The sequence below is a fragment of the Pteronotus mesoamericanus genome, unplaced genomic scaffold (genome assembly GCF_021234165.1).
Source record: "Pteronotus mesoamericanus isolate MK-2021 breed Mesoamerican mustached bat unplaced genomic scaffold, CSHL_Meso_final contig_22, whole genome shotgun sequence".
NCBI lineage: Eukaryota > Metazoa > Chordata > Mammalia > Chiroptera > Mormoopidae > Pteronotus > Pteronotus mesoamericanus.
Genome location: NW_026555090.1, coordinates 3447183 through 3466644, shown reverse-complemented (window position 1 = coordinate 3466644; position 19462 = coordinate 3447183). Strand labels below are relative to the sequence as shown.

Genomic DNA, 19462 nt, shown 5'->3' with positions numbered 1-19462 from the left:
TAAACAAAATAAATGAATTACGTATTTAATTCAGTAAACTATTTAATAAGATAAAAACAAGGAAGAAAATTGAAATTAAGTAGAAAAAAAGCAGGGGAATGATTTATAGAAACTTATTTCTTTGAAGATATGAGTAAAATAGAGCAACTAATAGGTTTTAGAAAAGATACAGGTTTCATCAGTGGTTCTTCTGATTTTTGACTTTAAACATCGGTGTTGTGTTCAACAAAACCATCATCACGTAATTTAGTCTGGATTTCATTCATTTATTAACTCTAAAAAACCCGTTGTCCATAGTCAACAGGTTTCTTTTTAGAATTAATACATTATAAAACACACGCACACATAGAGTTTCACATAAAGTTAGAAGACAAAGTTTAAGAACTGTGGTTTCGGCTGCTCTTTGTCCAGCAGGTAGCCGGTGCCAGGCCATTTACTCACATTAACTCATTTTAGGCGCCTCTCAGGCTCCAGGTAAAGTACTGTTCTCTTCGTGGAGATGAAGTTACCGCAGGTTCCCCGCTGGGATGCGGCTGTGAATTCAAGGCTGACCCAAGACCACCTAGGTCAGGAAGGTTAAGAAGCAGCCCTCTGGGTTCAGAGTGGGCGTAGGTAGGCACCTCTGCTGGTGCAAACGGGCTGCGGGTGCCAGAAGCCGAGGCCTGAAGCGCGGTCCTGTTTGGCCTGCAGGATGCGGCTGGCAGGTGCAGGCCAGGAGGCAGGCAAGCGGGCGAGTTGAGACTCCGTTTGGTGAGCAGCACGGGGGCAGCCAGGTGCGGCAGGCCAGGGCCCGGGGCCGAAGCCCGAAGCCGGGGCCGGGGCCGGCAGGCGCAGCGCCCCCTGGGCGTGCAGGTTGGTCGGCGGGTAGGGGCGCGCGCGGGGCGGCGGGGACGCGCGGGCGGTGAGGCCTACGCGCCGGGCTGCGGGAGCCATGCGGCAGACAAGGAGCAACGCGTCCTCCGAGCCACGCGGGCAGAAGCGGCCTGGGGCCGCAAGGGCTCCTGCCGCCGCCGCCTCGGCTCCCGGCGCCACCCGCGCACGGCGCCCCACGGGCCAAGCGGGGGGCAGGAGCCGGGCGGCGACGAGAAAGCCGTCGGCGAAGCAGCGGCCGAAGCAGTCGTCGCCGCGGGCCCAGGAGGCGGGCCCCGGGGAGCCGGAGCCGGCGGTTCTGCCGCCGCCGCCACCCCCGACCCCGGTGACTCCGACGTCCTCCGTGGCCACGTTGGACCTGGGCGACCAGCGGGAGCGCTGGGAGACGTTCCAGAAGCGGCAGAAGCTCACCTTCGAGGGTGCCGCTAAGCTCCTGCTGGACACCTTGTGAGTGCTGCTGGGCCGGGCGCGCGGAAGCCGGCGCCACGCTGACGCCCCCGGCCGGGGAGTCGGGTCGCCGGCCCGCCGTGCGCCTCTGCCTGCTTGCGGGTTTGGGACAGATTTTAGGTTCTGCGTCTTACCCGTAATGTGACCGCTGCGTTTTCCCCCGGTGGCACCAGGCTCGTTCCTAATTGTCGCGGCCTTGACTGGAGTTGGGGCTTCTCCTCGGGAAGGGTGGGGGCGCCGCCTCGGATCTTGTGGAGGGACTCAACGGCGTCCTGGGACACGAGGGTCTTTGCCGGGACAGCCATCGCGCGTCTCTTGCCTTGGTGGGCAAAGGGTGCCTGGGCCTTTGCCAGTGAAAAGAAGATAAATCGCACGTCTTTCCTCATACCTGAGTTGCTTTTTAAATTTACGCAGGTGTTTTGGAGAGGGTGGGAGGGGAAAGGTATGGGGATGAAAAAGGCTTAATAGAAGTTTTGAACCAACTGGGATGCGAAATCCCGTTTTTGTTCCAGGCGCTCGCTGGGAGGGAGCCGGGCGGCGGGGAGGGGTTTCTGCATCCCGGATTAGAGCGCACAAAGAGGTGCTGGGATTCAGGAGCGCGGCGCGGGTCCCTAAGATGGGGGGAGTGTTTCTCTTCACCGCGGATGCTCCTGGGCGGCGCACTCTCTCTGCGCTCTCACAGCTTTGATCCTGCAGGAAAAGAACCCCCCACTTCTTGGATGGCCAGAGGAGGGTTCCAGAGTGTCCGCGCTGTTGGGGAGGGGCTATTAATGTTATCTCTGGCAAGGTCTGCCTTGTTTTCTCCAAATGTGATAGCGTCTAGATCCCTGCTCTGTAGAACAGCTGTGTTGCAGAGAAATATTTTAGCTTCCTAATAATATCTCTCAGTGTCGATTATTTTATGAATTGGAAAGAGCAATCGAAGCCCTAGAGAAAACAAGAACAACCTAACAATTGCCTAACAACTTGAGGGTTACCAATTGAATAAAAATGTTCCTTGTCTTTCTTCTAGAAGAAATTCTCAAAGAGTCGCACTATTTGGTTTTCTGTGTGCTTCGCTTTTTATCACTTTGGACAATAGACTGAATTTTTTTTTTTATTACCTATAGGAAACCGAAACGGACCATTTTAGCTTATGTGCAAAAGGAATGTATAATTCCTTTTATATAATAAAGGAATGTTTTTGTTAAAATATTGTATGGAAAAAAAGTCCAGAAGGACTATATAACAGTTAACTGGATTCCTGTGGGTGCTAGGATTATAGAAGACTTTCATATTTAATGTTATCAAATGCTGTAACGTTTGAATTTTTTACAGTAAGCATTAATTGTATATGCAGAAAAAAATTACATCAAACTGATTCAACTTGTGAAGAAACATGATAAAGCATTCAATCTTTAAGTTTTTTTAAAAATTATAGTTGATATACAACATTATGTTAGTTTCAGGTGTACAACATAGTGAGTTGATGGTTATACACCCTGTGACGCGGTCACCACAAGCCTAGTAACTGTCACCACACAGGGTTCGTGTGTTATTACTGACTATATTCCCTATGCAACTCCTTAATAAATCCCTGTGACTTACTTATTTTATAACTGGAAGTTTGTACCTCTTATTCCCCTTCACCTTTTTTATCCATCCCCCTATTTAGTCTTAAAAGCCAAATAAATGTAAATTACTGCAGCAAGTTGTTTTTCCTGTAATTATTGCTTGAGAAGGTACAGTGAAATATTTTCTCACTGATGACTGATAAGAGTGTCCAGCCCTTTTGGAAAGCATTTCGATGATGTTTATCAAATCTTAATCATGTTCAGTTAAGGGCCTGGCTTATATATAATAAGTTTTAAAAGGATTTAAGTTGTATGTTATGTGTATGTATACTTCTGCAAAAAGCCATGTATATATAAACCATTGGAGGGGAATATAGCAGCATTACGAGAGCCGTTGTAACTCTCAGAGGCTTTTCCCGAGCCCTCAGACTCGGTTGGTCCCCATGTCTGTCTTTTTCATAGCGGCCTGTCCCATCTTTATCACGATCACTTAAATATTACTTGGGTAATTTGTTTCATGGCCACCGAAGGTCAGTAAGGCCAGGAACTGTGCCTGCTGTGTCTTGTTTACTGCTCTCTTTTTAGTGCAGTGCACTTGGTTCATAAAAAAATCTTAGTAAATATCTGACATATAAATAAAAACGTTTGAGTGGTGGGATGAGAATTCCCTCCCCCGCTCCCACCCTGCCTTGTCCCAAGTTTTTGGCGTGCTTTCTTTTGCCATGTAACATATAAGACAGTGAGAGCTCAGTGGCAAAGAAGGCAGAGTCCTTTCTTTTATAAAATTCATGGTTCCTCCTCAAAAGCAGAGGCATCTGTTGTCTGGTAGAGAAGAGTTTTGTCCGTCTTGCTTCTTTCTTTCCACCACAGGAGAGAGAAAAAGCATGCGCGGTGCAGTGGGGACCTGCGGGCTCCTCAGGAATTCTCACCTCCCCAATGTTCTGTTTTGTGTAGCGAGTACCAGGGCCTGGTGAAACACACGGGAGGCTGCCACTGTGGAGCCGTTCGCTTTGAAGTCTGGGCCTCGGCAGACTTACACATCTTTGACTGCAAGTGAGTGCTTTCTCTTCCCAAGCTAGTTTAAAAGGGCTGAGGAGTGAAAACACAGTGCTTCGGCATCAGCTGGGGAGGCGGGATATCGATGCATCGATACACAGCTGGTAATTGTTGGAGTCAGGTGATGGATATATAAGGCCCCATTGTTCTGGCCTTTCTCCTATAGTAGGTATCAGAAGTTTTTAATCATATATTGTTTTTAAAGATGGAGGCTAAAAGTAACTTGAGTCTGCTCTGTGTACGTATGTGCGAGAGTGTGTGAAGGGCGGGGAAAGAGCTCACTCGTGCAGCACAGCCCCAGGGGACGCAGAGCAGGGTCCTCCGGCCTGTGCCAGGCAGAGTCACCCTGCAGACGAATTCTGCTGGCATGCGGCGCGGTCGGGGGTGGTGGTCAGCTGGAGGTCAGTTAGTCTGGGCACCGAGTGAAATGCCTCGGGCAGGCTCCTTGGCGTTGTGGAGGTGAGGGGGGTATGTAGGAAAAATGGGCGGGTGTGTGCGCCTGGCACGTGGAGCTCCCCAAGCTCCAGGCCCTCCCGCTCTGTCCTTCCAGCTGAGGCAGACAGCACTGCCAGGATCTGGGGAGGGAGCGCTTGCTTTTTAGCGCCTTCCCTGGCGTTGTCACACAACCAGGATGAAAAGCTCTGGCTTCTGGACCTTTTGCCCCTAGCTGGTACCTGAATTATATATGAAAAATATACCATGGCATTATTCAAATGGGAAACTGACCAGGGTACTAACAGTGGAGTCCAGACTGGAGAAGCATCATGGATTCCTTTTTTTTTTTTTTTTTTTAATTTTTTGAAATTCTAGAAAGAGAGGAAAGGAGAGAGAAAGAGAGGGAAAGAAACATTAATGTGAGAGAGAAATATTCGTCGGTTGCCTCTTGTATGTTCCCTGACCAGGGACCAAACTGGCAACCCTGGCATGTGCCCTGACCGGGAATTGAACCCACAACCTCTTAGTTTGTGGGACAGGGCCCAACCAACTGAACCACATTGGCCATGGATTCTATACTAGAGTATTAGAGGATCTTCTAGATAGAGGATTCTGTACTAAATCAGAATTTTTTGAAGGCGGACCGAAGAGAGGCGGCTTAGATTGAATTCCAAAAATGGCGATCCCAGGTACCTATTCTCCCTGGAGCCAGGCTTCCTGTGCTGCGTGGAGGAGGAAGGAGGGAGACAGGGCCCTCCCCGCCCACCCCCCATGGCGTGGCTCTCCCAGCGGCATCAGACTGTGGCTGTGCCAGGCACAGATGTCTCTAGCACGCGGTGGCGCCCCCCCGCACTGTACTGAGCTGGGGGGTGGGTGGCAGAGAGCTGGTTCTCTTGGTCCTGCCTTTGCAAAGGTCGCGTGGCCTCCACTGTGGGCAGAGGCCCCAGGTGGCTGAGGCGCTCCCCCAACCCCCGTTCCCTGGATAGCGCTGCAAGGGGCTTCGCTTCTGGGGTCAGCAGGCTCTCAGAGCCTGTCATGTTGGGCCCCCTGGGCACTGAGAGGGTGCAGATGGCTGTTCACAATCTGGGACTTGCTCTGTCTTTCTGTAGCTGCAGTGTTTGCAAGAAGAAGCAAAATAGACACTTCATTGTTCCCGCGTCTCGCTTCAAGCTCCTGAAGGTGAGTGCTGAGAGCAGGGTTGAAGGTGCAGCCTGGAGTGCAGGGAAAGGAGCGCAGCGGGCAGGTGCGCTGGGGCTTTCATCTCCCCGGGGCCCCAGGTTGCGTGTTTATTTTTAAAAGGTGATGTTATTTTTTCCTTTATATTTTGGATGCTTATCTGATATTACCGAGAAAACATTTTCAAATAAATAAGATCGCCCAGATGCTGTCAGCCACTGCTGATATTTTGGTGTGTAGCCCTGATGGGTGTGGCTCACGCCTGGGATGCAGGTGTGGTGCCTGGTCTGGGCACATGCAGGAGGCAGCTGGTCGACGTTTCTCTCCCTCTCTCCCTCCCTCCCCCTCTCTCTAAAACTAAATAAATAAAATTATAAAAAAAAGAGAAAGCACTTTAAGAAATATTTTGGTATATATCCTTGTGCATTATTTTCTACACAGATAAATACATCTAAATATATATATATATTTTTTGTATCACAGTAGAGTTTTACCTTTCTGTTTTATAACTGGCGTTAGCATTTTCCAATGAGAAAAATATAATATAAAAATTTCAAACTTTATTATTGTGGGAAATTTTTTGTGCTTGGTGTGAAATTCAGCAGGTACAAAAGTGCACGTATACAGTGAGAAGCCTCCCCACCACTGCCCGTGCTTCCCCGCCACCACCTCCCAGCGCACGGACCCCGCTGTTCCCCTGCGCGCCCTATTTCAGTTTATGAATCTGCCATAAACCATTTTCTACATTTGAACTTCGAGGTCAAGTGCTGTTTTTTCCCAACCATAAACAACACTATGGTGAACCTCCCTGTGTATAAATCTTTGATGATTTAGAAAATATTTTTTTAGGTTCACTTCTCTTAGAAATAAAATCTGTGGTCAAAGAATAGAAACTCATTTTCAGAAGGGCTTTGACACACTGTTGCTAATGTGAGGCGGGGCTTTCCTTCTGTCCCTGGTTCCCCTCGGTTGCCCCCTCTGTGGTCTCTCAGGTCTCTATGCGTTGGTGTAACAATCTGCTACCATGTCTGTTTCCTTTACTAGCCGGTGAGGGTCTCCAGATACCATCGCTTGTTGGGTCTGACCAGCTGCTGGCCTCACAGGCGTGACATTAAGGAGCCGCTCAGTGAGTGTCTGACAGGAAAGACTAAGTGAATGGATGTATGAGTCCTGGTCTTTCCTAGGTAGTTAGAGACTTAATCCCAAATACTTTGGGCTGATTTGTCTCCTATTCCTTTTTAAATTTTTTTAAAAATAAAAAAAAAAAAAGATTGCTTTGAGAGAGAGAGAGGCAAACACTGATTTGTTGTTGCACTTACTCACGCACTCCTTGGTTGATTCTTGTATGTGCCCTGACCAAGGATCAAACTCACAACCTGTCATACCGGGATGATGCTCTAACCAACTGAGCTACCAGATAAGGGCCTGTCTCCTATTCTTCATCAGTCCCTTGATCCTCCCTGTGACCAGCAGGGGAGGTTGGACAGGTGGGCGGTGTCCCTGTGTCTCTCTTTGCCATAAGCCCAGAAGGCTCCCAGTGTGCTCTCCTGAGGCTGTGGCCCCAGTTCACCTTTGCTCTTGAGCACCCAGGACAGATGGTTTCTGAAGACACCACCAGGTGCAGCCTTGGGCTCTTGGGCCTTGGGATTGATATATTTTTCCTTTATTTTCTCTTTGTGGGCCTGATGATCAATGCATTTTTTGGTGCTCCAGAGCTCCATTCTCTGTTTTGTCTCCAGCCTGTTGAAGAAACAAGTTTCTGCTTGCTTGTTTTTATTTGTGTTAATTGAGACATAGTTGACATACAACATTTATACTAGTTTCAGAAAAGCAGTCTAAAGATTAATTATATATACATATTGTGCATTTAAAAAAAATTAGGTACAAACATTGATTCATTCAGCAAGGATTTATGGGACACCTACTGTGTGCCAGGCCCTGTTCCACTGAAGCCCAGCCATTGACGGGGCAGATGAGGCCCTTCTTGGAGTTCACGTTCTATCGCGGGGAGATGAAAGAAATAAATAAGAAAAAGTCCGGTAGGGCTGTGTGGAGAGTTAAAGCATGATAGAAGTCGCCGGGTGGCTGGTTTGGACAGGTCAGGAAGGCCCCTCTGGTGTCCAGACCCGAACGATGAAGACGGGTGGGTGGGCAGGCAGGGGCGCGCAGGGCGGAGGGCGTGTCTGAGGAGCTGACCACAGCTGCGCGGTGGAGCCGGGCACTAGGACGGGTTGGGGGGAGGCCGCCGCAGGCCAGGAGGTAGATTTTATTCCCTGCGTAGTGTGGAGCTCTGGAGGGTCCTCCGCAGGGCAGGGACGAATCCGCCTCAGCGCTTCCAAAGCGCGCTTTGGCTGCTGTGTGGAGAGTGGGCGTAAGGAGGTGAGCGCGGACACCGGGCCGGCGCGGGGCTCCTTCAGGCCTGTCAGGTGAGAGGTGACAGGGCTTGGACTAGGATGGCGGCTGTGGAGATGGAAAGAACAGAGGTGACTGGAGATGTGCGTTGAGTAGATGATTGGACAGATGTTTCAGAGCTGGTTTTCAAACCTCATGTGTGCACAGTCACCTGTGTTAAACCCCACTCCTGATCCGGGGAGTCTTGGGATGGGGGACAAGAATTCACATTTCTTACGTGTTCAGGTGAGGCTGCCTGTCTGAGGACTGCTCTCCGAGAGCCACTGCTCAGAGAAACGCTGAGCGGAGCCCCGCGAAGGGCTGGGTGGGCAGGTCCGGGGGACAGCGGGGTCAGGCACAGCCGCAGTGTCGGGCCTCGGCGGCCAGGTGCAGAGCGGTGCCAGGCCCTGCGGAGACACGGGTGAGAGTGCGGGAACGAGAGCTCTGCTTTGAGAAAGTTCGGTTGAAGGGGCCTCTTGGGCATTCAGGCTGAGAGAGGAAGTGGGCAGCTGGCTGGAGGGTCGGGGTTGTGGAGAGGGGTCAGAGCGGGAGCTTCAGATGTGACAGCTGTTGCCCTAGTGACAGCGTGTCGAGCCGGGAGACTGGTCAGCCGGTGCAGTCAGGTGGGTAGAGAATGTAGCCGAAGAGGTCAGGGGCCGAGGACAGAACCCTGGGGTGGGCCAGCACCCATAGCGTGCCCTGAGGAGGAGGGAAAAACAGGAGAGTGGGGTGTCCTCGGAGACGGATGTTCCAAAATGGACACAGTGGCACTGAGAGGCCAGATTAGGAAGAACAAGTTAAGAATCCAGTGGTCAGGAGACGTGACCGTTAGATTTGTCAACATGGTGGACAGTGGTGATTTCTGATTGGGCACGAAGACAGAAGACATGACCGGAGAGGCTAACATAGCAACGGGATGATGGCAGGCCGTGCATTTTAGTGGGAGCAGGGCCTGTGGTCAGGTGGGTGGGCGCGCAGGGTAGCGAGGGAAGGAGGGTCTGAACGTCACTGGGTGACCTCCAGTAACGAGGGGTGAAGGAGAGTGTGAGGCAGCTCCCAGTTCCTCTCAGTGATTCTCTGGGGCAAAGTGCATAATCAGAAAACTCGGGATGATTTGGGGCCATTGGGCAACTGTTCTCTGCTGCCTGTCTGTGGTGAGGTGGCTGTGGTGCGAGACCAGGCCCCTCGGGGAGCTCTGTTGGCAGCAGGCACGGCGCCTCCTGGAGGCCGGGGAGGAAGGATGCAAAGGCCGCCACCCTGCCCGTCACACACCCCCCAGCCCGTACAAGTCTGTGTATCCTTTTTTATTTTATATTTTGTTTTATTTCTTTTCCTTTTTTGTATATCCTTTTTAAAAAATTAGAAATGGTGCTATACTACACAAATTGTTTTACGCTTTGCTTTTTCACTTAACTACGTAACCTTGGAGATGGTTGCCTGTTAGTATTTGTGAATAGAATGGCCTCATCCTTTTCAAAAGCTGCAGAGTAGTCCATTTTATGAGTGCCCGTAATTGCTTTAACTAGTCTTCTACTGACGGACATTTTCATTTTTCCAATCTTTAGCCTTTACAAACAGTGCTATAATATCTATATACATAGGCGATTGGGTACATACAAAATTTTAACTGAAGGATAAATTTCTAGAAGTAGAGTTGCTGTGTTAAAGGATATGTTCATTTAGAATTTTGGCAGATGTCAGGTTTTACCAATTTATATTCCCACAGCGGGTACACGAGAGTGCATGTTTCTCCACATATACAGCAACGCTGTGTTAGGCAACTTTTTGACTTCTTTTCCCCCTGACAGTGAAAGTGAAAAGCATCTCATCGCAGTCCATGAGTGTAGATGTCATTTCACAGGTTGAAGAGCTGTTTGTTTTTTCTTTGCACTGTTTGGTCATGTCCTTTGCCCCATTTCCCATTTGTTATTATCCATTTAGGAAATTAGCCCTTTGACTGTACTGTCTGGCAAATACTCTTTTCTTAGTTTGTCCTTTGTAGATGAATTCAAATACAGGCAACAGTTTTCTTAAGCCCTTGAGCAGAGCTGTGTGGGGACAGGGAGAGCCAGCCCTTGTGCGGCTGTGGGGAGCAGGCCTTTCACCCCTACCCCGACTGGGCCGGCCATCTTCCTTCCCACGGGCCGGGGGAAGCACAGCGCCGAGCTGCTCTGTGTGCAGTGGACCCGAGAGAAGGCACGACCTGCTGCTTCTCTGGGACCGGGACCCGGACCCACCTGCCCTGGCGCATCTCCAGGCCATGGGGGGTTCCCTGCCCCAGAGAAGCCTCCAGCCTCTGGGAGACTGGCTATTTCCTCAGCATCCTCAGAGCCCTACAGAAGGGCTTCCGAGCCCGCTGAGCCCGGTGAGCCTTTTAAAAGATATATTTTTTAAATGACAAAAAAAGTCTCTTTGTAAAAGGGGTCACCTGTTTGTCTGTTTCCCCTCAGGGAGCCGAGAGCATAACCACATACACGTTCAACACTCACAGAGCACAGCACACCTTCTGTAAGAGGTGCGGCGTGCAGAGCTTCTACACACCCCGCTCCAACCCCGGTGGCTTCGGTGAGTACAGGACCCGCCACGGCTCGGGTGGCCGCCCACGCTGCCCTGCGGGGTGCTGCTGAGAAAGGTGGGCACTGGCGTCCTTGGCTGGCCTTCTGCTGGGCGAGGCCCTTCCATGTGCATGTTTTAGATGAATGGGGCTTTTCAGCAGAGCCTTTTTCTAACGATGGGATGTAAGGCTGGCTCTGGTCATTCAGGTGCCAGCCAGATCCTGATTCTCTTTCCTGGCGCTGCCAGCGCTGTGCGTCACTGGGGCCGACCCCAAGGGGTGGGGAGGAGGGGGGAGAAGATGGGTCTGTGGGAAGGGGGAGGGAATTTTAACAATGGTGGCTAAAGAGCCCTGGCTGGTGTGGCTCAGTGGATCGAGTGCCAGCCTGAAAACCAAAAGGTTGCTGGTTCGAGTCCCAGTCAGAGCACATGCCTGGGTTGTGGGCCAGGTCCCCAGTAGGGGGCACATGAGAGGCAACCACACAGTAATGTTTCTCTTCCTCCCTTTGTCCTTCCCTTCCCCTCTCTCTAAAAATAAATAAATAAAAGCTTAAAAAAAACAAAACAAAACAGTGAGGGCTGAAGGGATAAATGAGGCAAGAATGAGGAGCATTGATAATGCCATTAAAAATTTTTGGTTTGTTCAAAACACAAAGAGAACTTCTCCCCCAACCCCCCCAAGTCCCCCTTCAAGTCCTACTTGGATCCAGAGGGAGAGAACAACCTTTAAACAGTCGTTGGGAATGATGCCAATTGCAGGGTGAATTGAGCGGAAAGCAGCGTCAGGGACGTCCCTTAGGCATCAGTCCCTGTGGAGAGCAGCCTCCGGAGCTGTGCTGGGGCAGCTGTGGCCGTGACCTTCCGTGAGGGGCCGCCCCACATCCTCCTTGTCCTTCTGGCCTATTCCTTTAGCAGCTCCTCTCTCTTCCTCATGTGTCACACGGAGACTCCTTTTCGTCTCCCTCGAGGCGCAGAAAAGGCTTTTGGAGAGTATCAAGTCCTGTACAGATGGAGGCATTTAATGCCTAGAGAGTTACCTGTCTGAGCCTTGGAAAAGGCCTGTCAGCCCGAGACCGCTCTAGGCTGAGTCTTTCTGCTCTTCTGTGCTCCCAGCTTGGTGCCGACTGATGTCCGGCCTTGGCCAGCCCTGGCTCAGGACGCCCGCTCCCTACTAGGGGAGAAGGATATTGAGCCCCGAGGCTGACACTGTGACCTCCAGTGTATCACTCGGGAAGCCGCCTGGGCAGCATGGCGAGGCTTCAGGTGTGGGTCTGCCCCAGAGCCAGTGCTGCACCTGGTCTCACTCTTCCTGGGGACCCTTTCTCTGTGCCGCTCCCCTGCAGGGATCGCCCCACACTGCCTGGACGAGGGCACCGTGCGGAGCGTGGTCATCGAGGAGTTCAACGGCAGCGAGTGGGAGAAGGCCATGAAGGAGCACAAGACCATCAGGAACATGTCCAAAGAGTGAGCTCCTGCTTCCTCCCTCCCTGAAAAGGAGGGTGACTGGGGCCAGCAGCTTCGCTGTCCCCGGCACTCGGTGGTGCCGTGAACGAGGCTGACCCCGGCTGCGGCCGTCCCGAGCTCCGCCCTTGGCTCCAGCTACCACTTTCTTTAGGCAGCTCTCTGTCCTTCGTCAGCGCAGATCTTGATGTAGGCTAGTTGACATCTTTCTTTCCCTCCCCAACTTTTGTGTGATCTTTTAGAAAAATAAATATTTTAATATTAAAGCAGTTACTATGATTTATCATTTTCTCCTCACTTTGCCTTTGCTTCTGAGGCCAGTTGATCAATAGCAGATGTTTCCTGAGCTCTGTTAAGATGCTGTGGCCACGTTGGGTCGGGGAGGTACGCCAGCTGGGCAGTCACTGGAAGGGTAACAGTGTGGGTGACGACAAAGCCTCGTGAGCTGTACCGAGGATACGAGCTCTGGGACGGCAGAGGAGGGAGACGGCTGGTCACAGAAGACGTGGGGAGCGGGGACGGTGAGAGTCACGTCTTCATGTGAATCAGCTTCTGATTTTTTTAAAAGTTGTGGGAAAATACACATAACATAAAATTGGCCATCTTTACCATTTTTAAATGTATGGTTTTTTGTAGCGTTTTAAGTACATTCACGTTGTGCAACCAATGTCCAGAACTCAGTGTCTTGTAAAACTTAACCTCTGTACCCATTAAACAACAAATTTTGAGTGTACGTTTTTAAAGGAAGCCAGATTTAGGAAGGTACAAAGGAGAAGGAACTGTGAACAAGTATGGGCACATGCTAACGCCAGGCTGAGCTGGATACTTGTGATGGAAGGAAGTAATAAAAGGTCAGAAAATAGTTGAGGCCAGACTGCAGAGTGTCTTGGAGATTAGGCTCAGGAATTCGGCCTTTATTTTACAGGTACTGGGAAGCCCTGAACAGCTTTGAACGGGGTAGTGCGGCCGCGTCCCCAGTCTTTCCGCTGCCTCCCTGCGCCCTTGCTCACACTGCGTTCTGCACGCTACAGGCAGCACGCCTTTCATAACGCATTCCTTTTCGGAGGGGCGCCACCTCTTCCTCATCGTTGACAGTCTGTTGGCAGACAGCCCGGTTCAGACTCTGAGGTGGAAGGAGCTGGTAGCTGTACAGGTGAAACATGAGCGTATGCTGATGCAGTGACTGTCCCCTCCGGTATGCCCGCCTTGCCGATTGCAATCCTATGTAAAAATACATAGTTTTGCGTATCTTAAAAACACAAGTGACATCATGTTATAGCTTTTCTGCAACTTGCATTTTTGTTTAAAAACCTTGATATTTTCATACCATTATTAACTGTTACGTAGACATGCATAGTTTGGATATAATTTATTTAACCATTCTTTTTTTTTCAGTGAGTGTTAACATCTTTTTACATGCCTCTTTATACACATGTGTATTCTTTGCGGATACAGAAGTGGCATTGCTGGGTTGAAGATACACATATTTTAAATATTAAAAACACTGCTAAGTTGTCCTCTGAGTATATACCAGCCTCTAAAATACCCACCAACCCTGTCGGCGCCCTCACCAACACTTCATGCTTTTAATCTTTTTAATTTTGATCAAGCTGTTGGACAAAACCGCTCATTTTTTTTAAGTTTCCGTTTTTCCGATTACCTATGAGATTGAGCATCATTTTATATTTTGGGGCCATTTTTATTTCCTGTCCTGTCAGTTGCTTGATCATGTTCTTTGCACATTTTTCTTTGGGGCTATTTTTCATCTACCAGTTTAAAAATAGTAGTAAGAAAAGATGTTTCAGCTCTGGCTGGTGTGGCTCAGTGGACTGAGTTGAGCCTTGGCCTGAGAACTGAAAGGTCATAGTTTGATTCCTGGTCAGGGCACACGCCTGGGCCACAGATCGGGCCACAGGTCAGGTCCCCAGCTGGGGGCCTGTGAGAGCAACCACGTGGTGTTTCTCTCACACATTGATGTTTCTCTCTCTTTCCCCTTCTCTCTCTAAATGTAAATAAAATATTTTTAAGAAGTGTTTCAGATACTATTTTTTTAATTAATGTTTGGAGCTCCTTACATTTCTGTTACAAATTTTACAAACATTCTTTTTCAATCTCAATTGTTCTAACTTTGTTTATTAAAGTTTTAGGTTTTGATGGGTTCAGATTTATCAGTCATCTTTTCCATAGGATGTCCTTTTTTTGTGTTTTCCAGTTTACTTGTGATTTATGTCTTGTTTGTGAATACTTCCCTTATGAAGTGTGTAAGCATATTTACCTATATTCTCTTTTACTACTTTCATAGTTCTGTTTTGTTTTGTTTTCCTTTTTTTACATATAGCCCTTTAATTTACCTAGCTTTTTTTCCCCGGGTGGTCTTTAATTTTTACTTTCGTCAGTGGTAGGAAGTAGGGGTGTAGATCCCCACCCTCAGAATGGAAAACCATTCCAGCTACATTTCTATTGACAAATCCAGCGCTTTCTTACTGATTTAAAGTGCTGTGTTTACTAAGTGAGATTGTTTGTGGACTCTTCCTTTGTTCTTTTAATCCATTTTTCTGTGGTTCCACAAATACTACATTGTTTTAAATCCCTCAAGCTTTATGATGTACCTTAAATTGCTCTGGCCAGATAGCTCAGTTGGTTAGAGCATCACCCCAATGTTACAGTGGAATGAGCAGCCAGAGGGGAAATAAAAGCAGGACCCTCACCCTTGTAATTTAACAAAGAACTTAATACAGGAGGCTAAAAGCAGAAGCTCACCCGCTGACCCAGCAAGCCTGAGCCTGGTCCGATAAGGCTGCCAGGCATCCCAAACCAGTGAAACTCTGATAGTGCAGGAGGCGGGGAGCCCTTGAAAGTCTGTGTGTATCATCTCCACTGGCTGGGAAAAGGAAAACCTTGAGACTGTGTATGCATCCCAAGGCCTGGGGGGGAGGGGGAGGGGTCCACAGTGCCCCAAGAAAAAACCCATAAAACAACCTTGGTCCACTGCTTGCCTCCCGTCATATATGCAAAATGAACAAATGGACTCTAGAGCAAGATAAGAATTTGGGCTAACAGACCCCCACCCATCACTGTGTTTGGGTAGGCACGTCTCCTGGGGCACGCTGGCACCACCTTTACCTGTCGATCAAAACGTAACTTCATCCCCACCTCTCCAACTACGCAAGTCCTCAGAACAAAGGACTCTTGGCATCGTGGTTGCCAAGACTTGCAACCACAGACTCTCGTGGCTGTCTTGTCACACAAGGATCCCTGGCCAGTTGGCATCTGGCCAGGGGGCCCCTGGCCACCTCTCTGCTGGCCATCTGGTTTCTAGCCACCGGGCCTCTGGCCGTCTGGGTGCTGGTCACAGGGCCGCTGGCCACCCTTGCTCTTGCTTTCCTATTTGAACTTAGCACTAATAGACTTTGCTTGCACACCAGGAGGCTTGCTGGCCTGTGATTCTTTACTACGTTGGCGAGAAGAACCGAGTTCCTGGGACTTCCGGTCCATAACACTGATACCACAAGGCTGTAGGCTCCATCCCCAGTCAGGGCACATACAAGAATCAACCAGGGAGAGCATAAATCAGTGCAACAACAAACTGAAGTTTCTCTTTCAAAAAAATCAATAAAGTTATAGAGAGTAAGTCCCCCTCATTATCTTTTTTCATTCATTTTGTCTTCCAGATGACTTTTAGAATTAGTATATCAGGTAGGATATATAATCACGTCTGAGTGTTGATTGAGAATGTATTGAATTTATAAGTTAACTTGGGGAGAATAAATTTTTGCAGTACTGAGCTTTATCCTCTAGGAAGGCGGCATGTCTTACCAGTTTGATTTGTAGTTCTTTTATGCCCTTCATTTAGGTTTCATGCTGTTCCCCACATAGAAGCAGTATAAATGGCACTGTTTGTGTTGATTTTTATATCCGGCTAGCTTATTTTTTTCTTGTGAATGGGATCTTTTTCTGCACTTTGCGACTGGTTATTGCTGGTAGGGAGGAATTTTATTGATCATGGTGTGTGAAATTTTTAACCAGCTGCTTGTCGAATTTCCAGTGACTTTCTAAACTAATCTGTTGAAAGTATCCCTTGGCAGGAGGTCAGCAGCAGAAGCCGGAACAGGTAATGGGCCTTTCGTGGAAACTGTCCCGGCTGCAGCCTCCTCGGCCGTCCTCTCAGAGGGCAGTGTCGTCCCCTCCTCGCCCCCCCGCCGCCCCCCCGTTTCAGAGGAAGCAAGGGTCAGCCAGCCGCGAGCCTGCCTGGGGCTGGGCGGGCACCCGATGCCGTCGACGGCGGCCCCGCGCCCTTGGAGTGAGCTCGTGCCTGGACAGCAGACCAGCGGGCGTCCTTCCATGGGGTGCCACTTCCCCTGTTGGCCTCTCAGCCAGGAAGCTACCTCACACGATACTTGTGTTCACACCCCATTGAGGGATTTGAGGGGGTATTTGCTACACCTTTGTTTTATATCTTCTGAATTCATAAAGGAAGGAAACAATTCTAAAGCCTGCATGAACTTCCCAACGTTAAATTCAACAAACTGTAGTTAGTGGAAATCCAAGTCCTTTCAACCTTCACTTATCTAAAGCTCAACGCCCAAGGACAGTGTGTGCTTTTGTGGCTGATGAGAAGGTCCAGGATGATCTGTCCGTCCCTGTTCTTCCTCCCCCATCCCTCCCCGGGCCGGGAGGGCAGCCTTGCCACAGGACACTGCAGTTGCTCACATCCCGGGCCAACACACTTGCTGTTTCCCGGGGTTTCCTGCCCGGCAGCAGTGTGGCCACCAGGTCGTCACCCACGTCTACCCAGGCCAGCAGGAGAAATACAACTTAATTCTGAGCTCACAGGCTCTTATTAACTCTTGAAAGATAACTAGAATTCTTTCCCTTATGATCTTGCCTCTTCCAAACTGCGAAGACCTTCCCCCAAGGCGCCCTTAGTTAGACCTCGTGTCTTCAGCTTTTAGTTACTGTTGACTTCACTTCCACGTGGATTTTCCTTTCAGGCTCATCATGGGACAGGACCCCTGCTAGCAGGGGGGGAGGAGCAAGCGGGTGTGTGCAGGATTCAGTCGTGACCAAAAAAACACACTGATCAAACTAGATCTGTTTTCATTCCCCAGCCTCTTGTGGTCCCAAGCACAGGCCTGGCCAGCTTGTCTCTCCGGAAGGCCCGAGTGCTTCACTTTTCACAGAACTCACTGGCTTCACGGGTTCCCTTTGCCCAGCTAACCTCGATGCTTCTCCTGCCGAGGCCATCCGGCGGTGCACCGGCTAAGCGGTGCATCCTACAGAAAATGCTCAAGGTGATCCATTGATGTGTGGGAAGAAAATGTTAGAATTTCTATTTGTCTTTATAAAATATCTTTTTGTGTATGCTTTATACTGCCTACATGAGCACTCAGAACATACGTATTGTTGAAAAATCAAAGTCAGGAGGTCATTGCTCTAGCCCGCCGATCCTGTCCCCCCCCACCCCGGATCAGTGCTACTCATCAAACACCCGTCTCTGCGTTGCTGTGCCAGCTCCTGTTCCCTGAGGAGGAACGCACACACCCAGAATCGCAGAGTCAAGGGATATGTGCATTTTATCGATTTTTGGCACGTTGATTTCCAGAAGATTCCACCATCTTATGTTTCGTCCATCAGTATATAGGTGTCCATTTTCTCACCTGAAGAATTATTTATAGAAGTCTTTGCAAATTAGATGAGTGAACATTGCATTTTCACTTAATTTGTGTTTCTTTTTTTTTCTTAAAGATTGTACTTATTTATCTTTATAGAGAGGGGAAGGGAGGGAGAAAGAGGAGAGCCACATCGATCGGCTGCCTGCTGCACGCACCCAACCAGGCATCTGACCCACAGCCCAGCCAGCGGCCCTTTGGTTTGCGGGATGACACCCAGCCCACTGAGCCACACCAGTCAGGGCTGGTTTGTTTTTCTTTATTTAGTAGTGATTTACTTTTCACATGTAGTGTGTGTGTGTGTGTGTGTGAAGACAGGGAGGGAGGGAGGGGGAGGGGGAGGGGGAGGGAGGGGGAGGGGGAGGGGAGGGGAGAGGAGAGGAGAGACTGAGATGGGGAGGGACCAAGCCCTCTTCGTCCTCCGCAGCCCCATTGTCCTCACCGCCTGCTGCCTGAACCCCCACTCCGGTTCTGTCACCAGCTTCAGCGAGAAGTGCATTTCCCTTGTTGCTGCGGGATATTTGCATACCCTGGCTGCTACTGAAGTTGAATCGGTTTTCATACCTACTGGCCATTTGGATTTCCTCTTTTGTAAATTTTCATCCTTAATCCATTTTAGGGGATGTTTTCTTACCAATCTTTATATGCCTTATTAGAGATACTACATCTGTTATACCTGTTGCAACATTTAGAAAGCTTGTAAAATATCTGGCTCTTTCTTTACATCTTATGGGTTTCCAGCTTGGCTAGTAAGGTCTGCCCCACTCCAGATTTCTTAAATGATACTTTAATTGTTTTGATTTTTACATGTAAATCTATAATTCATCTAAAATGTATTTTTGTATTTAGTATAAGATAGGAAGTCTGTTTCCTTGGAAATGCCTGACCAACCCTACCGAAACCATCCCTTTCTCCCTGAATTAAAATACCACCTTTATCATATAGTTCTCAGGTAATTTGGGTTTGTTTCTGGATTTCCTCTTCTGCTCAACATTTGTTCACTTCTACGCCTGTGTCTTACTGCAATGGCTTTATGTTTTGATATGTAGAAAGGCAGGCCTCATATCTCTGTCCTCTTTAATATTTATATTTTGTTTATTCTTGGAATTTCCTTTTCTAATACATATTTTTTTCTTTTCCAATATATTTAAAAAATAATTTATCCATGCCCTTGCTGGGTGGTTCAGTTGGTTGAAACATCGTCCCATATACCGAAGTGTTGTGGGTTCCTTCCCCGGTGCAGGCACATGCCTGGGTTGCAGGTTCCACCCTCAGTCAGGGGCGCATGTGGGAGGTAACCAGTCGATGTTTCTCTCTCACATTGATGCTTCTCTCTCTCTCAAATCAATGGACATAGCCAAGGGTGAAAATGTTTAAAAAATAATAATTTATCCAGATTCAAAGATAATAATCCATTGAGATTCTGGCTATAATTACATTAAATTTGTATTTAAATATAACGAATATATAAATTTATAAATCAGAACTTAATATACCATATGTATTTGTAGTCAATTTATTAACTTTGTAAGGATTTCTGTATTAAATCTGTCAAGGAATATGGCACAGCTCTCCATTTATTTAGGTTGTCTTAGGTCCTGCATTACATTTTTAAAATTAATTTTAAATACTGTATATTTAAAAGAAAAGCAGTAAGCACTAAAACTGGGTTAAAATACAAATAATATTTGCATTCTAAAGTATTAACTTTGTATTTATTTGGCTAGCACATCAGATGAATGTTCAGAAAGCTATGCTACATTTATTTCAGGTGGGGTGAAATGCTCTAAAAATGTAAATTAAACCCTTCTGGTTTAATGTGTTACTTATGGCCACCGTTTGTTGATTATC

At 48.6% G+C, this 19462-nt stretch overlaps 1 protein-coding gene across 1 annotated transcript; it reads left to right on the top strand.

Annotated features, from left to right (window-relative positions):
- The first annotated feature begins 915 nt into the window (after positions 1-915).
- CENPV (centromere protein V) lies at positions 916-12208 on the top strand. Its single transcript, XM_054571072.1, has 5 exons — positions 916-1317; positions 3825-3923; positions 5471-5540; positions 10379-10493; positions 11825-12208. Exons 1-5 carry the CDS (start codon positions 932-934, stop codon positions 11947-11949), a joined length of 795 nt encoding a protein of 264 aa, XP_054427047.1. The 5' UTR covers positions 916-931; the 3' UTR covers positions 11950-12208.
- The last annotated feature ends 7254 nt before the right edge of the window (positions 12209-19462 follow it).

Coding starts and splice junctions, on each gene's coding strand:
- CENPV (XM_054571072.1), top strand. CDS start 932: ATGCGGCAGACAAGGAGCAACGCGTCCTCCGAGCCACGCGGGCAGAAG. Junction 1,318..3,824: donor AAGCTCCTGCTGGACACCTT/GTGAGTGCTGCT, acceptor TGTTTTGTGTAG/CGAGTACCAGGGCCTGGTGA. Junction 10,494..11,824: donor CTCCAACCCCGGTGGCTTCG/GTGAGTACAGGA, acceptor GCTCCCCTGCAG/GGATCGCCCCACACTGCCTG.